The 18079-nt window shown below is 47.5% G+C and overlaps 2 protein-coding genes across 3 annotated transcripts; both read right to left on the minus strand.

Moving 5' to 3' along the window:
• Nucleotides 1–290: 290 nt before the first annotated feature.
• LOC311027837 (uncharacterized protein) lies at nt 291–12603 on the minus strand. Its single transcript, XM_084032004.1, has 4 exons — nt 12206–12603; nt 9849–11508; nt 4000–4475; nt 291–2749 (listed from the first exon to the last, which is right to left on the minus strand). Exons 1-4 carry the CDS (start codon nt 12549–12551, stop codon nt 1266–1268), a joined length of 3966 nt encoding a protein of 1321 aa, XP_083888130.1. The 5' UTR covers nt 12552–12603; the 3' UTR covers nt 291–1265.
• A 2892-nt stretch (nt 12604–15495) lies between these two features.
• Nucleotides 15496–17521, minus strand: LOC311027670 (uncharacterized protein). 2 transcript variants are annotated; one of them, XR_014598621.1, is made up of 3 exons: nt 17084–17521; nt 16187–16979; nt 15496–16039 (listed from the first exon to the last, which is right to left on the minus strand). XR_014598621.1 is itself a non-coding variant. In XM_084031797.1 (2 exons), exons 1-2 carry the CDS (start codon nt 17274–17276, stop codon nt 16252–16254), a joined length of 921 nt encoding a protein of 306 aa, XP_083887923.1. In that variant the 5' UTR covers nt 17277–17521; the 3' UTR covers nt 15496–16251. The 2 variants fall into 2 exon arrangements, 1 of the variants encoding a protein (XP_083887923.1); XM_084031797.1 differs by having other exon boundaries at nt 15496–16979.
• Between the last annotated feature and the right edge of the window lie 558 nt (nt 17522–18079).

Here is an 18079-nt window from a genome sequence, read left to right on the forward strand (position 1 = left end):
GGGGGCTCTCCAGGACTGGAGTGGGGCACCCCTGCTTTAATACATTCTTCATAGATAACTAGATATAGATAATAAATACTTCACACAAATAAAGTTTATTTTCCAGCTGAGTAGAGCAGGTCCAAGTGGAGCAGGTCCCTTTAGAGCAGGTCCACGTGGAGCAGGTCCATGTGGAAGTCCACATAGAGCGGGTCCCTCTAGAGCAGGTCCACGTACAGCAGGTCCCTCTAGAGCAGGTCCACGTGGAGCAGGTCCATGTGGAGCAGGTCCACATAGAGGGGGTCCCTCTAGAGCAGGTCCACGTAGAGCAGGTCCACGTACAGCAGGTCCCTCTAGAGCAGGTCCACGTAGAGCAGGTCCCTCTAGAGCAGGTCCACGTGGAGCAGGTCCATGTAGAGCAGGTCCAGTCGTTTGAAGATGTTTTAATAAAATGTGACCTTAGAGGTGAACTTTGAACTGATTACATCATTTAAACTAATGACCCCGAAATATTGAATCAAAGCAAATATTTTAACACTTTATTCGAAGTCTGTTTTACTTACTAACTCTAACCCTAGGATTTACTAGTTTTACTTAAATCTCATCTTAGCTTCAACTGCTTATCCGGGGTCGGGTTGCCGGGGGCAACAGCTCCAGCAGGGGGCCCCAAACGTCCGGTCACTGCCCCCTGAGCTTCGCTGCTCCAGTTCTCCGGCCAGTCCCTCCCCGGACCAGGTCCACCTCCTTTTACTTCAACAACAAGCAACAGACAACATCTGGAATTAGTAGTGTTTTCTATACTAATTTATTTATTGTTTATTGTTCCACCAACATTTTCTCTTCAGGCAAGTTAAAAATCTCAGCTTCATGTGGATTCAACAAAGGAAGAACCTGGACAGGTTCTGGACCTGGACAGGGTCCAGAACCGTCAGCTTCACGCCTTCACATCCTATAATTCAAAGGTCTGCTGGCTACAGGAGCCGGTCTGGTTCAGAACCGTCACCTCCTCAGAGTTAATCACATCTGAGCCAGTCTTCTCCATCTGAACCTAGTGGGTCCTGATTAAAGTCTCAGTAACAGATCCATGTTGGACAAGGCTTTGGTGGACGAACTGGACTTGTGGTCTGGTCACAAGGTTCTGGATGCTACAGCAAACGTGTCAGAATCTACTTTGGAGATCAAAGTATTTCTGATCGGTTACTTCACATTCTGACCCCCTACCTGAGATACCTGGGAACCTGACCTCCGGTCTTCTGAGTTCTTCACCACACGGTGTGTTCAAAGGATCAACTTCCTGCTGCACCCGCCTCCTCCAGGCGACCGCCCGCCTCCTCTCGCAGATCGCCCGCCTCCTCCAGACGACCGCCCGCCTCCTCCAGGCGACCGCCCGCCTCCTCTCGCAGATCGCCCGCCTCCTCCAGACGACCGCCCGCCTCCTCCAGGCGACCGCCCGCCTCCTCTCGCAGATCGCCCGCCTCCTCCAGACGACCGCCCGCCTCCTCCAGGCGACCGCCCGCCTCCTCTCGCAGATCGCCCGCCTCCTCTCGCAGATCGCCCGCCTCCTCCAGCCGACCACCCGCCTCCTCCCGCAGACTACCCGCCTCCTCCCGCAGACCGCCTGCCTCCTCCCGCAGACTACCCGCCTCCTGCCGCAGACCGCCTGCCTCCTGCCGCAGACCACCCGCCTCCTCCCGAACTCCACCGACATGCAGCTTCATGTGTCTTTTTAAATGTCCTGTAACAGTGAAGCATTTCCCGCAGACTGAGCAGCTGAATGGTTTCTCTCCCGTGTGGACTCTCATGTGAATCTTCAGGCTTCCCTTCTGGGCACAACTTTTCCCACAGACATTGCAGCTGAATGGTTTCTCTCCCGTGTGGACTCTCATGTGTTTGGTCAAGTCTCCTTTTTCAGCGCAGCACTTCTCACAGAAGGGACAGCTGAAGGGTTTCTCCCCAGTGTGGACTCTCATGTGCTTCTTCAGGTCTGTTTTCTGAGCGCAGCCTTTGCCACAGACGGAGCAGCTGAAGGGTTTCTCACCTGTGTGGTACTTCATGTGTCTGTTGAGATGTTCCTTCACGTGGAAGCTTTTGGTGCACACGGAGCAGCTGAAGGGTTTCTCTCCGGTGTGGATCCTCATGTGGCGGGTCATGTTGCCTCTCCCACTGAAGTTCTTCCCACAGAACAAGCAGCTGTACGGCTGCTCGCCGGTGTGACACCGCATGTGTGCCGTCAGCGAGCCGCTGTCTTTGAACGACTTGTCACAGCCGGTACACGGAAACGGCCGCTCGCCGGTGTGGTCTCTGATGTGTCTGTTCAGATTCCCCTTCAGGCTGAATCTCTTTCCACAATAAGAGCAAGGAAAGGGTCTCTCCTTGGTCGAGGACCCGGGATCACTCTCAGGGGGGTCGGTGTGTTTTTGAGACTCGACACCTAGCTGGGCTTCGTTAGTTTCGGACCAATCACTGTCATCGGTGTCACACGAGTCCAGAGAAATGTCTTCATGAAGTGGTCCTGGTCCCCCACAGTCCTCTCCAGCAGCTTCTAGTTCAATGTGTCCAGTCTGTGAGGACTGAGGTTCCTCTTCATCATCTTCACTCTTCACAGGAGTGAACGGGATCTTGGTGATATCAGCCTCCTCCAGCCCTTCAAGATGCTCTCCCTCCTGACTGGTCCAGAGTTCCTCCTGTTCTTCCTTAATGTGGGGGGGCTCCGGGTCCTCCTGGTCCAGACTGGAACCCTCTTCTTTACTCACCAACAGCTGCTGGACCTCTGCAGGAAACAGAAACACACATTATAAGTTGACATGAAGTTTCTGTTAGCTTCTTTAAATCAAACCTCATCATTCCATCTGATGCTGTAACCATGGAATCAGCAATCAGCATCAACCATGTAGGCTAATACTGCTAGCTAACGCTAACATTGAAGCTAACACTAATACTGAAGCTCAAGCTAATTGTATAATTAGTGATGTTAGCAGTGACTAAAGGCTTTGTAGTATTAGTACACGTATGATGGTATAAATGGACATCACTGACATTAGAAACTATCATTATTAATATTCATGTTAATATGCTATCAGATATTCTACAGTGTAAAAAATATACTTCTCCATAAAGTACATCAGTGAGTATATTTACGTGTATCTCGAGTATTTATTATATTTACAAACTGGTGATAATCAGACCCAACCCTGGAGCCTTCAGGGCCCCTGTTGGAGCCTTCGGGGCCCCCTTCAGGGCCCCTGCTGCCTTCAGGGCTCCTGCTGGAGCCTTCGGGCCCCTGAGGAGAGGACGACTACAGACACTCAGATCCAAGACAACAATATCTACGAAGACTGCAGATAATTATGTCCGACATGCATTAGGGGGGCGTTAGCTCAGGAGATAGAGCGGGTTGGCCGGTAACCGCAAGAGCGCTGGTTCGATCCCCGGCTCCTCCTAGCTGAGTGTCTGGCGTCCCTGAGCAAGACGCCTCATACTAATATTGCTCCTGATGAGCCGCCGTCGGTGTTTGAATGTATGAATAAAGCGTAAAGAGCTTTGGATAAAAGCACTATATTAATGAGGACCATTTCCCATTTTACATGCGGAGACACCCCTCCGTGGTGCGTTCAAGGCCCACTCAGGACATTTCTAAGCCCTGCTCCATCCAACACGTTCTCAGTCTGTGATTTGCGTTGGTTTTCATTAAGTTATTGATATCGATATTAAAACAAACTCATTGTTTTCACGATGCAGCCCAACGTTAAAAAGTGGAAAAACTACAGCTCCCATGAAGCTTTGCTGGAGCTTCTTTGTGAGAGACTCATGGGAGTTGTAGTTGTAAGCCGCTAACAAAGTACTTGTTTTATAATCTTCATTTAAATCCTCACGTGGTCTCACGTCTCTGGTCTGTCCTTTGGTGGACTTCAGACCGGCTCGATGTTCGGGCTAATGTGAGCTACCGCTAGCCACCGCTAGCTAACGAGACCTAGCGTTAGCTCCCGCTAGCTCGTCTCCGGAAGTGTCCCAGGGACTGACCTGCTCTGCTCAGCTTGACTTCTGGCTTCAGCACGGCATCGAGCAGCCTCCTCTGGCGGCAGATCTCCCGCTCTGACCGCTCAGCTCGGTCTTCGTACTCCGCCACGGTTTCCTCCAACAGACCGACAATCTCCTCCGCAGCCGCCGTTAGCCGCTCAGTGAGCAGCGCTCTCAGCGCCGGGATTTCAGCCGCTTCTTCTCCTTTCTGCAGCCGCAGCAGAACGTCTTCAGCGGCGACGCCGAGCCGCTCATGTACCGACACCCGCAGCAGCTGCACGGCGCACATCCTCCTCCTTTCTGGGACAAAGAGAGCCAGCGGGGCCGCGGACACACACACGGAGTTCACGGAGCTCACGGAGTTCCGCGTCGACGACGCTTCGCTTCGCTTAGAGCGACGCGGCGGAAGCGAACAGCGAACTCTGCTGGAGCGGAGGGCGAACAACAAGGAGTACCGCGATACTGTGATAGTAGTAATACTACAGGGTAGACAAACTGTGATACTGATGTACGAGTACTAATACTACAGGGTAGAAATACTGTGATACTGATGTACGAGTATTAATACTACAGGGTAGACAAACTGTGATACTGATGTACAAGTAGTAATACTACGGGGTAGACAAACTGTGATACTGATGTACGAGTATTAATACTACAGGGTAGAAATACTGTGATACTGAAGTACGAGTAGTAATACTACGGGGTAGACAAACTGTGATACTGATGTACAAGTAGTAATACTACAGGGTAGAACTACTGTGATACTGATGTACAAGTAGTAATACTACAGGGTAGAAATACTGTGATACTGAAGTACAAGTAGTAATACTACAGGGTAGAAATACTGTGATACTGATGTACAAGTAGTAATACTACAGGGTAGAAATACTGTGATACTGATGTACGAGTAGTAATACTACAGGGTAGAAATACTGTGATACTGATGTACGAGTATTAATACTACAGGGTAGACAAACTGTGATACTGATGTACAAGTAGTAATACTACAGGGTAGAACTACTGTGATACTGATGTACAAGTAGTAATACTACAGGGTAGAAATACTGTGATACTGAAGTACGAGTAGTAATACTACAGGGTAGAAATACTGTGATACTGATGTACAAGTAGTAATACTACAGGGTAGAAATACTGTGATACTGATGTACAAGTAGTAATACTACAGGGTATAAATACTGTGAAACTGAAGTACGAGTAGTAATACTACAGGGTAGAAATACTGTGATACTTAAGTAAACTGAAGTAATAGTAGCAATACTACAGGGTAGAAATACTGTGATACTGAAGTATACTGAAGTAATAGTAGTAATACTACAGGGTAAAAATACTGTGATACTGAAGTACGAGTAGTAATACTTCAGGGTAGACATACTGTGATACTGATGTACAAGTAGTAATACTACAGGGTAGAAATACTGTGATACTGAAGTACGAGTAGTAATACTACAGGGTAGACATACTGTGATACTGAAGTATACTGATGTACGAGTAGTAATACTACAGGGTAGAACTACTCTTATACTGAAGTACGAGTAGTGCTACTACAGGGTAGAAATACAGTGATACTGAAGTACGACTAGTAATACTACAGGGTAGAAATACTGTGATACTGAAGTACGAGTAGTAATACTACAGGGTAGAAATACTGTGATACTGATGTACAAGCAGTGTTGTATAGTAACGAAGTAAAAATACTTCGTTACTTTACTTAAGTAGTATTTTTTTATATTTGTACTTTACTTTACTACTTCCATTTCTGACAACTTTTACTTTTACTTCACTACATTTTCAGAAAAAAATCAGTACTTTTACTCCGTTACATTTACCTGAGCATCCTCGTTACTCGTTACAAAATAAGAAGGAACGTGACAGCCAATGGACAATCTTTGTTTTGTTGTAGTGGGACTAGTAGCCAATGATGTTGGGAGATACAGACCGCAAGACGTTATCATTGGTTTACCCCGTTGTGCGGCGGATGAAATCAGCTGCCAAATTTCAAATTAATGGTCGCATTGTCATGCTAGTAGTAGTCTCAGACAAGTCGGGTCTCTAATGTTAGCCTACTTGAAGAGAAGGAGGAAGACAGAGAAGCAAAATGTCAGAGATGGAGGAGGTGACTGAATCGGTGACTGAACCTGCTGCTGAAACAACCAGCATAGACGACGACGACGAACACCCATGGCCATACCTGCGGGGAATGTTCCGCTACATCGGAGTGAAAGATTCCTCCTACCGGATGAAATGTCTGCTGTGCCTACCTAAAAACAGCGAGATATTGGCTTACAAAAACTCTCCATCCAATCTTAGGAAACATGTTGAGGTAAGTTATAAAAGACTAATCCTGTGAACTGCAACATTTATTTTTATTAGCTAACGTCAACTTACTGTATTTTTCATAGTGTTAGACTTTAATGGTGAAGCAAAGAGTGTGTTGTTCCACGCAGTGAAACTATACAGTCGAGGATTACGTTTTTGTTTGTTTGTTTTTGTTTTTTACTGCCCCTCGGCCCCTGAGCGTCTCCGTGGTCTAACGTGAGTGGGCTTGGCCTCTGCTAGCCAAAAACTGAACTCCTGGGTTATTGAATGATCTGTCTGTCTTTTTCTGGTGTTATTGGAGACCGTACCTGTGTTTGGAGAGTCCGAGTTTTGATATAGCAAACCAGCTGATGATGACAGTCAGACTAATTTACATAGTGGTAGTGTTATTAATAAGTTAGCTTTTAAATCATGCAGCTGAAATCGCTATGTTTAGTATTACCTGTGGCCACGAAGGAGTGTGTGAGTGGGCAAATTTCTGATTGCGTTTTATTAACAGTAATTTTTACTTTTGATACTTAAAGGAGTCATCACCTGGTTTTATACGTATCCAGCCCCCCTTGGATCGCTTTGGATCAATTCGTAAAACTTATTAGAAAAAAAAAAAAAAATTTAATCAAACATTGAGCTTGTTCTGACCCTTTTTCGTACCGCGATTTTATCACGCGAGATTACGCGCGAGGTTTTGACTGGTCCGGATGTGCATTGTATAATATGTAATGAGGCGCGCGTTGATTCGCCGCAGGAAGGACAGAGCCGGGGGGGCTTGCCTGCATGCAGACTCCAAAACATAATGGCGGCGCTTCGGCGATTTCAGGTAGCGGACGGGGCGGGGTTGGGTGGTGAAAGAGGGGTGGGCTTATGCAAGTAGCCGCCACGGTGACGTCACCGAAGGCGCAGAATCAAAATCTCGTGCTTTAGGAATGCACACCCTTGTGTGCTATTCCTGTTCGGAAAAAGAGCAGAAGCGAAAAAACGGCGCCACTTTCAAACTCCAGCCTTTCAGGCAAGTTTCAACTGAGGTCAAACACAGATATGCATCTTTTAACAAGAGAAATTGCGATTTCCGGGTGATGACTCCTTTAAGTACAGTAAATACGAGCTACTTTTTTACTTTTACTCAAGTAATATTCTAGCAGGCAACTTTCACTTTTACTTGAGTAATTTTCCAGTAAGGTACTTTTACTTTTACTCAAGTATGGCTTTTGGGTACTTTATACAACACTGTGTACAAGTAGTAATACTACAGGGTAGAAATACTGTGATACTGAAGTACGAGTAGTAATACTACAGGGTAGAACTACTGTGATACTGATGTACAAGTAGTAATACTACAGGGTAGAAATACTGTGATACTGATGTACGAGTAGTAATACTACAGGGTAGAACTACTGTGATACTGATGTACAAGTAGTAATACTACAGGGTAGAAACACTCTGATACTGAAGTAATAAAAAGCATTAAAAAGTCACGCATTTCCCTCAGACGAGTATAAGTACCTCCAAACTTCACTTAAACTTGAGTTATTCTAGTGGTTACTTGTCACGTGTTTTATAGATAATATTTAAATCTCATTGAATGACCAATCACAGCAGGCCATGAATATTCATATCTATTTACTCGGGATGCAACAGTACAGTTAGCCCACGGTTCAATACGTAGCCTACCTCGGTTCCTGGGTTCTGGTTCGGTTCTCTTTCGGTACACATTTTGTGCATAAGGAGAAAAAAATAGCAAAATTATTTATTTATTTTGCTTATGAGATAGCCCCCGCTGGAGCTGAGAACTGGGACCGAACAAACGGAGACTGGTGGTGCCAGGACGGAATCCCCTGCAACGCCTCCGAGGGTTTACGGTTCTCCGGACGGAGCAGAGGTTCGGGTTCGCGGTGCGTAATTGTGGGTTCGCGTGGCCGTGGGCTGCCCGGTGTTCACAGGAGGTCCAAGCGCTTTTCACCCAAGTCTGAGGGCATGAGTCCCGACAATTCAGCCCGGTTCGGTTGCCTATTTACGGGCAGTATTTCGGGTGGCGCGTCTTAGAGTTTTGAGTCCGACGGAGAGTCCGCATGTGTGGCTTCGCGTGGCCGTGTGCTGCCCGGTGTTTGTGTGAGGTTCAAGCGCTTTTCAGACAGCCTTGGGGGCATAAGGGCCGACAATTCGGCGGTGTTCAGGTGTGTATTTACAGGAGGGATTCCCCGCAACACCTCCGAGGGTTTACGGTTCTCCGGACGGAGCAGAGGTTCGGGTTTGCGGTGTGTAATTGTGGGTTTGCGGGGCCGTGTGCTGCCCGGTGTTTGATTGAGCTCCGAGGGCTTTTCAGACAGCCTTGGGGGCTTAAGGGCCGACAAATCGGCGGTGTTCAGGTGTGTATTTACCGGCTGGATTCCGAGCAGTGCGTCTTAGAGTTTTGAGTCCGACGGAGCAAAGTTCCGCTGCTGCTGAGAAACTAGTTCCTCAAAAATAGACGATTCATGTGATGCAAGGTTAGTTTTGTTTCAAATATTATTCTATCAACACAGATATGTACATCGACAGTCTAGTGTTTTAATTGATTTGCCTCGGGTGCACTGTGGAGTGGGCAAGACTGTTTTTAATGCCATGCTAACTTGAACCATTGACTTGCGCTAGCCATAGCACAAGCGAACTCGGCAACTAGAAGAACTGAATGAAATGTCTTGAAAACGTCTCCAGACGTCTCAAACACACTGGCTGAGTCCAAAAAACAACTAAGCCCCGCCCCTCCCCGTGTCCCACATATATAGACTAAGCCCCGCCCCTCCCCGTGTCCCACATATATAGACTAAGCCCCGCCCCTCCCCGTGTCCCACATATAAACTAAGCCCCGCCCCTTCCAGTGTCCCACATAGATAGTCCCACATATATAGACTAAGCCCCGCCCCTCCCCGTGTCCCACATATAAACTAAGCCCCGCCCCTTCCAGTGTCCCACATAGATAGACTTAGCCCCGCCCCTTCCCGTGTCCTACATATAAACTAAGCCCCGCCCCTTCCCGTGTTCCACATATAGGCTAAGCCCCGCCCCTCCGGTGTCACTAAATGTGGTCTCCAACTGTTTGATTGGACGTCTTGTGGTTTCAGACATTTGTGGTTTTAGTCCAGATTCCCTCGGTCCCCCTCGGTGGAGCAGCTCTGGTTCTGCTTCACATCCTGACTGACACAGGATTCAGGATTTACTCAATCAATATGAGATATTGACCCATATGAACCATTATTTTCTCTTTATTTAATAACATTTATAGAAAAGTCTTCACTTGAACAGAAGAAGAAGAAGAGAAGTTATTGATCACCTATTGTTTGAACTGATTGATTGAGGTTGAAACTATTCTTGTTCAAATCTGAGCCTCCCATTTCTTCTTCTACTGGGTTTTGTCTGGTTGCCCAACGGGACGGCACCGAGTTCTTCTTCTATTAAACTAAATAACATCTGTAAATGAAGAGGACGCGTAGGGACACAAGGACTCTGAATCCAAGTGGATCCGGTCTGCAGGTCACAGCTGGATGAAGTCACTGTGAGCTGCTTCCTGTCGGTTCAGGGCTGCCCCCGCCACCACCGAGTCCTTGCCGGCGTCCTTGCCGTCATCCTTGCCAGCTCGCTCCTCGGCGTGGACCTTCATGTGCGAGTCCACCGAGCGTTTCTCTTGGTAGCTCTTCCCACACACGGGGCAGCTGTAGGGTTTCTCCCCGGTGTGCGTCAGCATGTGTCTCTTCAGGTCAATCTTCTGGACGAAGCGCTTGCTGCACGCCGAGCAGCCGAACGCCTTCTCCTTCTTGTGGAAGCGCTCGTGCGTCTCCAGCGAGATCTTCTGGCGGAAAGTCTTCCCACAGAGGCTGCAGACGAACGGCTTCTCGCCCGTGTGGATCCGCATGTGGGAGTCCAGGTTGCCGATCTGCCTGAAGTCCTTCCCACAGACCCTGCAGGTGTAGGGTTTCTCCCCGGTGTGGATCCTCTTGTGCACGTCCAGGTGCTGGCTCATGGTGAACCTCTTGCTGCAAACGTCACAGGAGTAGATCCGGGGCTTACCCCCCGTGTGGGTCCTGATGTGTCTCTTCAGGACCGTGTTCTCGATGAAGGTCTTCCCGCAGAACTCGCAGATGTATGGTCGCTCGCCGGCGTGCAGCTTCAGGTGGCGTTCCAGAGAGCCCTTCCTGGGGAAGTCCTTGCCACAGTCTTTGCAGCTGAAGGGTTTCTGGCCGGTGTGGGTCCTCATGTGGATCTCCATGTCCCTGAAGCTGATCCCACAGATGTCACAGACCCTGCTGGTCTCTCTGTGGCTCTGGATGTGAAACTGCAGACTCTCTGAGGACTCCAGCTGCTCACCGCAGACGCCGCAGCAACATGCTGCATCCTGCAAGTGAGTCTCTGCGTGCCGCACAAAGTTGCCTTTATTGTGGAAGGCGTTGCTGCAGACCTTGCAGATGTGAGACGGCGTCAGACCGGGTCTGCTGCGCCGGCTCCTGGTGGCCGGCGGGGCAGCGGCGGACTCGTGGCTCTGGACATGCCGCCTCAGCTCGCCGCTCTTGCCGAAGCCTTTCCCGCAGACTCTGCAGCTGAACGCCGTGCTTCCATCATGGACCTTCATGTGGCGCTCCAGAGAGCCGACGTGGCTGAACTCCTTGTGGCAGGCGGCGGCGCTGCACCTGAATGGCTTTTCGGCTGTGTGGATCCTCATGTGCGTCGCCATGTTGCCCTTCTGGTTGAAGCCTTTGCCGCAGACGATGCAGCTGAAGGGTTTCTCTCCGGTGTGCATCCTAAGGTGCGTCTCCTGAGCGCGGATCGATGGGAACTTCTTGCCGCAGATGGCGCAGGTCCTGCTGCGGTCACGGTGCGTCTGCAGGTGCAGCCTCAGACAGGCGCTGGACTCCAGACGCTCACCGCAGAGACCGCAGAGACCCCCGGCCTGCGTGCCGTGTTTCTCCACGTGTTTCATCAGGAAGCCTTTCCTGTTGAACGACTTCCCGCAGACTCTGCAGCCGTGAGTCGCCTCGTCATCGCTCTGCTCCTCCTCCTCACCGACCACGTGGTCCGGGGAGTCTGGCCGGCAGTCCAGTTCAGGGACCTGGTCTGATTTGGAGGAGGTACCGGGAAGAGGGTCCTTCAGCGTGTCCACGGAGGTGTCCTGCTTCAGTTGTCCTCTGTCAGAGAGGCCGACCTCTGCAGAGACAAGAAAACAGGAAGTCAAACGCTGGCCTTCAAAATAAAAGGCAGCAGTATGTAGCTGAACGTATATTTTTATTTTATATTATGAAATTATTACATTGAAATATATTGGAGGGAGTGGGGGAGAGAGAGAGAGAGAGAGCATTCCAGCTGTGAATGCAGCAGTGCATTGTCAGAGCGATGACTCAGCATTTCTGCGCATATGTGAACACTCCAAGAGAAATGGAACCCTCTGAAGAGTATTATATAATAATATTACATAATATAATATAATGATATAGTATAATAATATAATTATATTATTACATACTATAATAATGTAATGTAATATGTATAATATGTTATATTAGAGTTCTTTCTGTGTGGAAGCAACATTGAATGCCACATCATTGAAGGGAAAAGCATTCACTATACTATAGTGTGAGCAGGACCCGGACTGAGACCCCGTCAGACCTGAGGTGGACCAGGATCAGAACGGAGTCATCTTTCAAATGAACCTAGAATGTGAACACAAATAGAGTCCCATTTCTGCTGCGTGTAAAGAGGACTGGATGTGAGTTCTCTATGAATGTTCACGTGTGCGAAAAAATGCTGAGTCAACGCTCTGAGATGGTTTGTTGGGATGAAGCCTGCAGATAGTACTGCAGTAGTACTACCGTACTACCTGCAGATAGTAGTACCGGACACGAACCTCTGCTGTGGAATCCGGGTTCGGCTCCGGGTTCGTCGAGTTCGGCTCCGGGAGCAGCGGGCTCCTCCAGACCCCTGCTGGCCGCCGTGGAGGCTCCTAACGCGGCGAAGATGAGCTCCACCGCCGCGGTGATCCGCTTCGTCACCCGCCGTTTCAGCTGCTCCATGTCGGCCGCTCCGCGCCGCTTCAGCAGCCGGAAGATCTCCTCCGCGGCCGAGGCCAGCTGCTGGTCGATGGTCGCCCGCAGGCTCTGGGGGTCCCGGAGCGGATCCCGGAGCGGGTCCTGCAGGCCCCGGGGGTTCCGCAGACTCCGGGTCTCGGAGCTCTTCGACCGTTTCTTGGACATTTTGGCGGAAATTCCAGCGAACAAAGAGGAGAATGTAAACAATGCGAACACACTTCCGGGATACTGAACCAGCGACGACGTCCGGGTGTGACGTCAACGTCCGGATGTGACGTCGTCCGCTGCGTCAGTAGGCTTGTTTGGAATCAAGCATGCGCATGCATTTGCCTCGCAAAACAAGGCATTCTGGGAAAAAAACGTCACAAATGCTGGTGATAACTTCCCTTTGCGACATGTCACATGACTTTAAAAGCTCGCGGTACCTCCCTCCACATGCTTTTCTCTGCAGATGGTCTGAAATAAGTGCGGACATAAGACACTCCCCTCAACGTTGCCCTAGTTGGTTAGAATTATCACGTGGTATTTCCCACGTGAGAAAATTCCTCAGCCTCCGTCAACAACGGGACTTCAAATGCTTCGGCTCGAGTTCGTCAGCGACGAAGAAAGCCAGCGCCACTGGGCAGGCCATATTCTTTGTGCAAAGTCCGTGAAGTTTCCCCTGGAGCGATAGTTTTTGTTATGTATACAATTATTAATAAAGTTTAAATAAAAAAAAAATGTAAAAAAAAAGTCCGTGAAGTGCACCTGTGTCCGACTTGACGTGGTGAGAACTTGGCGTGTTTATGATGAGTTCCGGCGGATCCTCTCAAGTCTCGTGCATGCATCGGCGCAAATGCATGCGATCCCAAACGCGCCCAGTGGAAGCGAGATCTTTGGCTGCGGTCGAATAGTAAAAAAAAATCGGCCCTAACTCCTATTCCTAACTCCTAGTCCTAACTCCTATTCCTATTCCTAACTCCTATTCCTAAATCCTATTCCTAACTCCTATTCCTATCTCCTATTCCTAACTCCTATTCCTATCTCCTATTCCAAACTCCTATTCCTAACTCCTATTCCTATCTCCTATTCCTAACTCCTATTCCTATCTGCTATTCCTAACTCCTATTCCTATCTCCTATTCCTAACTCCTATTCCTAACTCCTAGTCCTAACTCCTATTCCTAACACCTATTCCTAACTCCTATTCCTAACTCCTAGTCCTAACTCCTAGTCCTAACACCTATTCCTAACTCCTAGTCCTAACTCCTAGTCCTAACTCCTAGTCCTAACACCTATTCCTAACTCCTAGTCCTAACTCCTAATCCTAACTCCTAGTCCTAACTCCTAGTCCTAACACCTATTCCTAACTCCTAGTCCTAACACCTATTCCTAACTCCTAGTCCTAACTCCTAGTCCTAACTCCTAGTCCTAACACCTATTCCTAACTCCTAGTCCTAACACCTATTCCTAACTCCTAGTCCTAACACCTATTCCTAACTCCTAGTCCTAACTCCTAGTCCTAACACCTAGTCCTAACACCTATTCCTAACTCCTAGTCCTAACTCCTAGTCCTAACACCTATTCCTAACTCCTAGTCCTAACTCCTAGTCCTAACTCCTATTCCTAACTCCTAGTCCTAACTCCTATTCCTAACTCCTAGTCCTAACTCCTAATCCTAACTCCTATTACTAACTCCTAGTCCTAACTCCAAATCCTAACTCCTAGTCCTAACTCCTAGTCCTAACACCTATTCCTAACTCCTAGTCCTAACACCTATTCCTAACTCCTAGTCCTAACTCCTAGTCCTAACTCCTAATCCTAACTCCTATTCCTTGACCTCTGGGGAAAACGTCACGGGGAAAGGAAAACAGCTGGTTCACTGACTGGCTTCAGATCCAGCAGCTGGTTCAGGTCCAGCAGCTGGTTCTGGTCCAGCAGCTGGTTCGGTATATATATAGTGATTGGAATTGTGTTGTTAAATGTGTATGGACAGTGATAATAATTTAATAATAATATAATAATAATAAGACAGAAACAAACCTAAAACCACAAATTAAATGTAAATGGTCCTCATTTATATCGTGCTTTTATCCAAAGCGCTTTACAGTAATGACTGACATTCACCCATTCATTCACACATTCACCCACCCATTCATTCACACATTCATTCACACATTCATTCACACATTCACCCACCCATTCATTCACACATTCATTCACCCATTCATTCACACATTCATTCACACATTCATTCACACATTCATACACACATTTACCCACCGACGACGGAGTCAACCAGCTGCTGGACCTGAATGGAACCAACAACATGGGGAGAAGTGGATGATGTGGTTTTTGTAGTCCATCAGTGTAGTTTCCTGGGTCAGTCTCCGGTGTGGATCATCAGCATCATAATAAAGCCCGGTGGTCCTCCCCAGGAGGAGTCCCACTGTTCCTTCACCTCATTTCCCCCCGAGGTCGAGGAGAATGAACACCTCATTTTATACTATTTCACCACAACTCATATGTGTCCCTCATCTCCTCCTATTAATAATGTTCATAATTATCGGGACTGTATAATTATTATTGTTAATAATAATTATTGGGACTGTTTTATTTTTGTTATTATTAATAATTATTGGGACTGTATTATTTTTGTCATCATTCATAATTATTGATCTGTATTATTTTTGTAATAATTATTAATAATGATCAGGACTGTTTAATTTTATTATTATTAATAATTATCAGGACTGTATTACTTTTGTTATTATTGTTAACAATAATCAGGACTGTATTATTTTTTGTTATTATTCATAATTATTGATCTTTATTATTTTTGTTATCATTATTAATAATAATCAGGACTGTTTTATTTTGTTATTATTATTAATTATCAGGACTGTATTATTTTTGTTATTATTCATAATTATTGATCTTTATTATTTTTGTTATCATTATTAATAATAATCAGGACTGTTTTATTTTGTTATTATTATTAACAATTATCAGGACTGTATTATTTTTGTAATAATTAAGGTCTAGGTCTGACCCCTCAGGGACTGATATACTGGTAGATGGTGTGTGAGAGGCTCTGGGGGCTTGAAATGGGAGAAATACAACTCGGCATAAATTATCTCAAAGTGTTTTTATTTAAAAAAAAAACGTCTTAGACTCGTATCATCCCAGACCAGACAGACTGAGTCTAGAAAAAAAACGTCTTCTAGACTTGTATCATCCCAGACCAGACAGACCGAGTCTAGAAAAAAACCCGTCTTAGACTCGTATCATCCCAGACCAGACAGACCGAGTCTAGAAAAAAACGTCTTCTAGACTCGTATCATCCCAGACCAGACAGACTGAGTCTAGAAAAAAACGTCTTCTAGACTCGTATCATCCCAGACCAGACAGACCGAGTCCAGAAAAAACCGTCTTCTAGACTTGTATCATCCCAGACCAGACAGACCGAGTCTAGAAAAAAAAACGTCTTCTAGACTCGTATCATCCCAGACGAGACAGACCCGTCAAATAATGTATCTTGTTTTAGTGAAATCGGCTTCAATAAGTTCACTTCAAATAACTGGTTGATGATTAAACCAGGCTTGTAGGTGGAAACAAGTGTCCTTCAGCTCTTCTTCTTCAACTCTTCTTCCTCTGCTTTTCTTTTTCGGCTCCCTCAGCTCTTCTTTGGATTTCTTCCTCAGCTCTTCTTCTTCCTCAACTCCTCTTCCTCAGCTCTTCTTCTTCGGCTCTTCTTCTTCCTCAGCTATTCTTTGGATTTCTTCCTCAGCTCTTCTTCTTCCTCAGCTCTTCTTATTCAACTCTTCTTCTTCGGCTCCTCTTCCTCAGCTCTTCTTCTTCGGCTCCTCTTCCTCGGCTCTTCTTCTTCAACTCCTCTTCCTCAGCTCTTCTTCTTCAACTCTTCTTCTTCGGCTCTTCTTCCTCAGCTCTTCTTCCTCGTCCACACACGGCTGGCAGCGATGTCTCCTCTTCTTCCAGAGCTGGATGAAGTTCTTGCCACAGTCCTCACAGCTGGGTCCTCTCTCGCTGCACTCTGGCTGCTGAGACCACCTCGCTCTTGTCCTGGTCATGGTCCTGGTCTGGTTCTCCAGCTCACTCTTCCTCATCTGATTGGTCTGGTGAGTGTGGATGTGGAGCTTAAGACCATCTGCGGCATCAAACCGTTCCCCACACAGACCGCAGACCGGCTGGACCTCCTGCAGGTGAGCCTTAACATGGCGGACGAGGAACCTGTGGGCCTTGAAGGTCCGGCTGCAGACCCTGCAGCTGATCGGTCCTCCCGGTCTCTTTTGTTTCTGCTGGTTCGAAGCAAACCTGGTGTCGGTCGAGTCTTTACTGTAGTCCTCGCTGTCTTCGGTCTCAGATGAGACCATGTGGACCTCCTGGTCTGGACACCCTCCGGATTTTACCCAGGCGGTCCTGGCAGATAGCAGGTCCAAGTCCTCATCAGGCCTTGCTGCAATCCTGGGGTTGTATGTGAACTGGATGATGTCGGCCTCGTTGAGATCCTGAATCATCTGTCCCTCCTGGACCTGGTCCTGGTGTTCGGAGGGGACCTCCTCAGTCCTCAGCAGCAGCTGCTGTGTGAAAGCATCTAAAACAAGTAAACAAAACCAGATCAGAACCAGGGACACTCTCGAACACCAGGTGCTCCGTACAGTGACGTCAGACTGCGTCGTCAGATTGGCGTGGACTCACCTGCGGACGGGAGCTCCATGAGCGGCTTGTGGAGCGCGCACAGCAGCGCGTGCTGGCGGGAGATCACCTCGCGACAAAGCGCCGCTTCTTCTTCGTACTTTGCGACGGTTTTCTCGAACATTCCCAGGATGTCCTCGAGCGCCGCGTCCAGACGCTGACCCACGAAGACCCGGAGCTTCTGGACCCGGGACATGTTCACACCGAGCCGGGGGACCGGGACACGACCGGGGCGATGCTAACAGCTACTAGCCAACGAAGCTGACGGAGTCTTCCTGCTCGGAGAACAACAACACGAGGACTTCCGCAGTCCTTCACAATAAAAGCACAATTTCATAAAGTAATATTATATATAGTATAGTACTCCGTTATCGGTTATACAAAAACGTTGTGATCAAAGAAAAGAAAATAACAATGTGTTTTTATTGTGGTTGCTGTGAAGTACTGCTGCTAGCGTATTGTCCCACTTCCGGTTTCCGGTGTCTGTTGCTGCTTAGCTAGCTCCCTGATAAGCAGCTGGAGACGAGTAGCGACATATCAAAGAATAGAAACATTGGTTGCAGTCGAATAGTAAAAAAAATCGCTCCTAACTCCTAAGCCAAGATAAGGGATTAAGCCGGGATATGTTGGTTATCCTGGCTGAATTTAGCCTCAAGGCGCTTGCATGAAAGCAGGTCAAACTTAACCTGGCCAAGTTACTATGGTGATTTATTCTCTGCAGCTAGCCTGCTCCAGACCAGGCTAACAGCAGATTCACCTGTATTCCCACCGTCAATCCTGTGAGGAATTAATGTGTTTTACAGCATGTCCATGGTCTTTCTAAGTATCTTGCATCATTTTAATTATCCTGCATTAAAATCTGACATATATATTGTCATTTTTCATTTAATTTAAATCTGTCTGTTTCTAATTGCAACTTTTTATATTGATTCAAATGGTAGTATCATTACTCGGGCCAAGTGTCGTATTTCTATGCTAATGAAGACTGCTTGTCAAATT

Source organism: Eutrigla gurnardus (genome assembly GCF_963514095.1).
Source record: "Eutrigla gurnardus genome assembly, chromosome: 17".
Taxonomy (NCBI): Eukaryota; Metazoa; Chordata; class Actinopteri; order Perciformes; family Triglidae; genus Eutrigla; species Eutrigla gurnardus.